The sequence below is a fragment of the Miscanthus floridulus genome, chromosome 14 (assembly GCF_019320115.1).
Source record: "Miscanthus floridulus cultivar M001 chromosome 14, ASM1932011v1, whole genome shotgun sequence".
Lineage (NCBI taxonomy): Eukaryota > Viridiplantae > Streptophyta > Magnoliopsida > Poales > Poaceae > Miscanthus > Miscanthus floridulus.
The window spans coordinates 4,505,008-4,510,471 of record NC_089593.1 but is presented as its reverse complement, the minus strand read 5'-3'; the positions used below and the strand labels follow the sequence as shown (position 1 = coordinate 4,510,471).

General features: G+C 46.4%; 1 protein-coding gene across 1 annotated transcript; it reads left to right on the top strand.

Moving 5' to 3' along the window:
* The first annotated feature begins 412 nt into the window (after window positions 1-412).
* Window positions 413-3,560, top strand: LOC136505276 (uncharacterized). Its single transcript, XM_066500423.1, has 5 exons — window positions 413-624; window positions 742-810; window positions 1,233-1,451; window positions 1,559-1,746; window positions 2,749-3,560. Exons 1-5 carry the CDS (start codon window positions 492-494, stop codon window positions 3,361-3,363), a joined length of 1,224 nt encoding a protein of 407 aa, XP_066356520.1. The 5' UTR covers window positions 413-491; the 3' UTR covers window positions 3,364-3,560.
* The last annotated feature ends 1,904 nt before the right edge of the window (window positions 3,561-5,464 follow it).

Below are 5,464 nucleotides of genomic sequence, written 5' to 3'. Positions count from 1 at the left end.
TTTTAAAAGTAGATCAGGTGTTGCAACTCCGTCCTTGCTTTCTACTGCCTCACCTCGGTGTCTTCTCCTCCTCCTGAAGCCGGCTAGGCATCCGCCACCCCCTCCCTCTCTTCTCGATGCAGATGACGTTTGGGGCGGTGCGGGATCCACGTGGGCATGTGAAACGGCGTTGCAGCCATGGGAAATTGACTAGGACGTCCGGGTGCTAGTAAGCCCGAGAGACAAATTAGGTGGATTTCAACTTTATTTGGCTTCAATAATGAATGAAATATTAATAGTGAATTATAGAAGCAAGGATTTGTATTAAAAACAAAAGGAAAAAGAAACAAGGGAAGGCGTGCTGTGTTGGGCCGGGCTCCTCCTTGGCCTCACAATTGGACGCGTTGGGCTGCCCGATTTCGTGTCGGATACGGATTCCTCCGCCCTCTCCTCTTCACTGTGTCGCCTTTCCCCAAGACCCCAACCCTTGATCGCCTCCATCGCTCCGTCGGATGGGAGAAACCCTAGCGTCGGCGATGGCGCCGCCAGTGGCGCTACTCCAGGTCCCCAACCCCAGTGGCGATTGCTTGGACCCGGGGCTCGCTTCTGCTCCTGTCACTGAACGCCGGCCTCCCATTGGCAAAGGTTGGTAGCTGTTCGGTGCTTCTCTTCTCCTCCCCATAAAAATTTATCATTCGCGCTCCTTTGCCCCGTACCACCTATGCGTTCCTCTAATCAAAGGATTTTACTTCCCAATTTCAGCGATTAGGGTCAAATACAGCGATGTGGTGGACGAAAATTACCCCATTGACTATGAGATAACCTGCCCAGGTACTACCTCAGTCCCAAAAAGGACCTAATCCTGTTTGGACTAAATCAAACTTTTATGTATCTCCAAATAATATTCTGGGTTTATAGAAAAAAATAGTGTCTACATTCTCCAAATAGGTTTATTATGACAATATATTCCATATGATTAATCTAATGATACTTATTATGCATAATAAATATCAATATTTTTTTTTTGTATATATTTGGCCAAACTTAAGATTGAGAATTACATTCTTTTTAGACGAGTGAGTAGACACCCTCTTCTCTGCAGCAGACTAAGTTGGCACCAACTCCAAGCAATGTAGCTTTATACAAACCAATACATGCACTCTACTACATTCGTCTATATATATATCTAGTGATATGCTGAATAGGATTATCTGGTAAGGTTAATTGGCATTGCTACATGTTGAATTCTTCAGGGCAAAGCTTCACATTGAGACAAGAGAAGGAGATACGTTTGAACTCGATGAATAGAATGGCCCATCTGTGGGAGCAGTTCTCGGACTCGTGCAATGAGAGAGATGAGAATACTCCTGTTGCTCCAGGGCCTTTGAGAGTTCTCCCTGTGACAACATATTCTTGCATCACGAGGGGATTCTGCTATCACCGTGAATACATGACCACTGATACCTCCCAGAGTAAGTGCCAATTGGTTTCTACTATAGTCTATACAGAATCCAGTAACCTGCAGTGTTATTATCTGTGTATGTTTAGTAATTTTAATGTTTCTTCTCCCTGTTTGCAGCTAAATCAATCCTTGGATTTCGTGAACCACAGCAGATGATGCAGATCTTCTCTCTGAGGCTGTCAAGCTATAAATCTAAATCCTATCCCATTAGTATTTACGGAACATTCGCCGTGCGTGATGACTTGGAGCCGTTGAGGAACTATGTCTTTAACCGTTCGAGAGACAATCCTGTCATGATCTATCAGGTACAGTTTGTTTCTCATTTTTTTAACCTTGGGGGATGTTTTTTTTTTCAAAACCCTTACCTTGCTACACTTCAAGTTAGGCATGCAGCAGAGTTTGGATCATGTCTTAAAAGCCTAACTTAATAAACCTGAAGCCACAGCTATATAAAGTTAGGCAAGAAAACAGAGTGTATAACATGTGGTTTATGGTGCCAACAAAGTGTAACAAGCCTAGTTATTGGAGTGAACCAAACATGTGCCTAAGAAATGATGCCATTTCTAAGTTAAGGTGTGAGCCAAACACCCTCCAAATTTTGTTGGCACAAAAACTTGCGTAAGGGTACTTGTAACAAAGTTAGGGTATGGTTCGTTGCCATATTCTCAGATTATAAAAGCTTCGACTCTTCCAGGGTGCCATTTGGTTCACTTGATGTTGTGCCTTGCCACACCTCCCCACATATTTTTTTATCAACTTTGCCTAAGTTGGGGTTCTAGATATGGTCTAGAGTCTAGACACCTTGATAAGGAAACAAAGTATGTGGCACTCAACTAGGTGTTCTCTAAATTTGCTGAACATGATTATCAGAAGCATGAGATACATGCCAATTAGTTTTTTAATATCAGGAGCTATTTATGGTTAGATGCATTAGTTCACGAACTTTGTACGTTTCATTCATCTATAACGTTTCAGATTAATTTGTTTGCTGCTCAGTTCATATACTAGTTGACAAAGCAATCATTGGATCTTAACTACCATTTGTAGTACATTTTACAATGAAGAGAGTATGCCACATTTTTTGTTGTTGATTCTTAACACCCTAACATGCTACAAAATCCACTAAAAATCTATGTCATTAGACCAAGAAGAAAAAATGTGCAAAGCTGGTTGTCTTGCTGATAGAGTATCTGTCAATAATTCATTTATACAAGCATTCACATCCTGTTGTGTTTATTCTGTTGTTACACATTTCTATTTGAGTACATGTTCAGCCCTTTGATTTCTAACAAATTGTTAAATTGCAGGAATCTGAAGACTTGCCTCTTTGTAGCCCTTGCCGAGGAATCTATGTACTAGATCGTGCATTGTTGGAAGTTGATCTTTGGGTGAAAAAGGAAGAGGAGGGATCAACCGATGAACGGTTACTTTCTGAGTATGTTGAGATTTGCTTGCGCTCCAGTTTCAATAAGATGCGCACGGGACGGATTCACAGTGAAGATGCAATCTTGGATATGGACTTTATGTTCCTTTCAGAGAGTGTTGAGGCAGTTATAGAGGTGTTCACAGGTGTTGACAGTCCTCCGCACGTGAGATTCATTGCTTCCAGCAGTTGTTTTGATAAGGAGATTTTGCTTTTCGAGGGGAAATGTTTTCAGGGCAAACTCTTTACGCATGTGGTTGCAGTGACGGTAGAAGAAAAACTGAGTATTCACTTGGAATGGGAAAATCCACATTTGGAGTGGACCTTTCAGGATGGAGTTGTTGGAGCTTTAAGTTATCCTGATGATGACTCAGTTCCATTTTATGTGAGGGTGTTCTTTGCTCCAAAGAATCTGGGACGCAGACCATCAAGATACGATGCATGGAAGAAGAGGTGTAAAAACAAGGGGACAACTTCCAGTGGGTTGCTGAAAGTTTGATGTGTGGCCTCTTTAGCAGTGTGGTTCAGTGTGCTATGTTCAATGCACGCTCTCTCATACCTTAATATTTGAGATATGTTGCTAGTCTTGATCTGTTGATGTGGTGATTCTTGTAAAGTCTGCATTATGTTCAGAGTTATTCTCAGATATTTGAGATATGTTGCTAGTCATGATGTGTTGATGTGGCGATTCTTGTATAGTTTTGGTGTCGGTGCGAAAAGTGACCAACAAATTTTGGTGTCGGTGCGAAAAGTGACCAACAAGTAAATATTTGTAGTTTTGTCGTGCATTGTGATCGTATGAGGCCTAGCACTCAATGACATAGGGTTTATACTTGTTCAGGTAACGTGTCCTACGTCTAGTTCCAGTCGGTCGGTGATTTTATTCCTGAGCCCAAATGCTCGAAGTTTGCTGTGGGGTTACAAACGAGTCAGAATAAAAAGGAGGGTGTTAAAGGTCCAGTCAGGCTTCGAACCGAAGAGCCAAGAGTAACGGGAGCTCCAACGTACGCTAAGTATTGGAACGTACGCTCTGTGTAGCTTTGGAGTTCTAGAGCTGTGGAGCTGTACTAGTGTTCAGAATGTCTAAAGCTTAGCAAAGAGAGAGTCGGAATGACCGTCCTCTGTTGGGAGAGAACGTATCCCCTTTTATAGGTGAAGGGGATGACCTTACAAGTGAGAGAGAGTGTGTGCTCGTGTTTTACTAAGTCTTGTTGCCCACGCTGTCGAGTACAAGACAGTCGTCGGCGCCCACAATATTATTTATGTCAGACGCTTGCGGTAGGCTTTATCGTGTTTGCCTGGTATGACAAATGACGGTGCCCACAACACTGTTTGGGTTCTGACATGCCTGGAAGGTTGCAAAACACCCTTCTGGCATGGCATGGCGGTACTGTCCTATAGGTGTGTAGGGTACGGTCCTTGGTATTGCGGTTGACTTGAGCGTCTTGTCTTATTTGCTCCGCCTGATTCTTGGGTCCTCACCGAGCGGGCGTCTCCGGTCGGTCGTTCCCAGTCGGCTCCGACCGCGTCGGTCGGAGAAGAGTTGTAAGCGGAGGTTTGGCGTATTCCCGGTCGAAGTCGGAAGCGAGTGTTGTCCCCTCCTTAGCCAGGCCTTCCGGTCGCAGACTGGATCGCTCTTCCGGCCTGTCGTTAGGTATCTGGGCCGGCCCAGGAGTCGCACGTTGTTGTAATGTCGTTTGCTGGGCCGAGCTTTTGCTGGGAAACGGGCCCATCGGGGACCCTGGGTTTATGAACCCGACAGGAGCCCCCGACCCCTTTTCGGACTTCTGTGAAGTCGTGAATAGGCTGTTTATACTCGTTGTACGAGAGCAACGGATGGACGTAAGAGCGTGAGTCGCCGTCGAGCGCGACGGAGCGCGGACCCAGGCGTCGGGCGTGACGGAGCGTGGACCTAGGTGTCGGACCACGGCCAAGGGGTCGGGCGCGACGGAGCGCGGACCTAGGCATTAGACCAACGAACCAGCATATTGATCAACGGTCGTACAGGGTGTAGGCAGCATAGTGACCATGCGTTCGTCACTGTGGGTCGATATGAGTCCCCTAGAACGTCATGTCATGGAGACGGGTCGTGCTGAGACATGACTGCTCCCTGCATGATGCCAGAAGTTTGATCTGGGGTTGTATTTTCTAGCCCGTAGTGGTTGGCGGTGGTGTGAGCTTCTGTTAGGAACCGTGTCCGAGGGATTGGGCAAAGCGGGGCTAGCCCTCAGACGACGGGCGAGGTGGAGCCAACCTTCTGGAGTCAACCGAGGCGGGGCCAACCCTCGGGGCTCGGACGAGGCAGATCCCAGCAAGGGGTGTGGCCTTGGTGGTTCTCAAAATCGTCTGGAGGATTTTTTTTGACTTGCCAACTAGTGCGCGCGAGCGCACCTGGTGGGTGTAGCTCCCCGAGTCTCCGGGTGATTTGGGTAGAATCGCCTGGGGGATTTTTTGACTTATCATCGGGCATGACCGCGGGGTCGGGCGCGACAGAGCGTGAACCCAAGTGCCGGGCGTGGCCGAGGGGTTGGTCTAGTTTCGTGCGTTATCCCATCCGCGGTTTTGCAACTAGAGGGGCTGAGCTAACGTCACTTGCCTCG

Excerpts from the sequence above, each read along its gene's own strand:
- LOC136505276 (XM_066500423.1), top strand. The coding sequence starts at position 492 with ATGGGAGAAACCCTAGCGTCGGCGATGGCGCCGCCAGTGGCGCTACTC. Across the intron at positions 625-741 it reads CCGGCCTCCCATTGGCAAAG|CGATTAGGGTCAAATACAGC; the intron begins GTTGGTAGCTGT and ends TCCCAATTTCAG. Across the intron at positions 1,747-2,748 it reads ATCCTGTCATGATCTATCAG|GAATCTGAAGACTTGCCTCT; the intron begins GTACAGTTTGTT and ends GTTAAATTGCAG.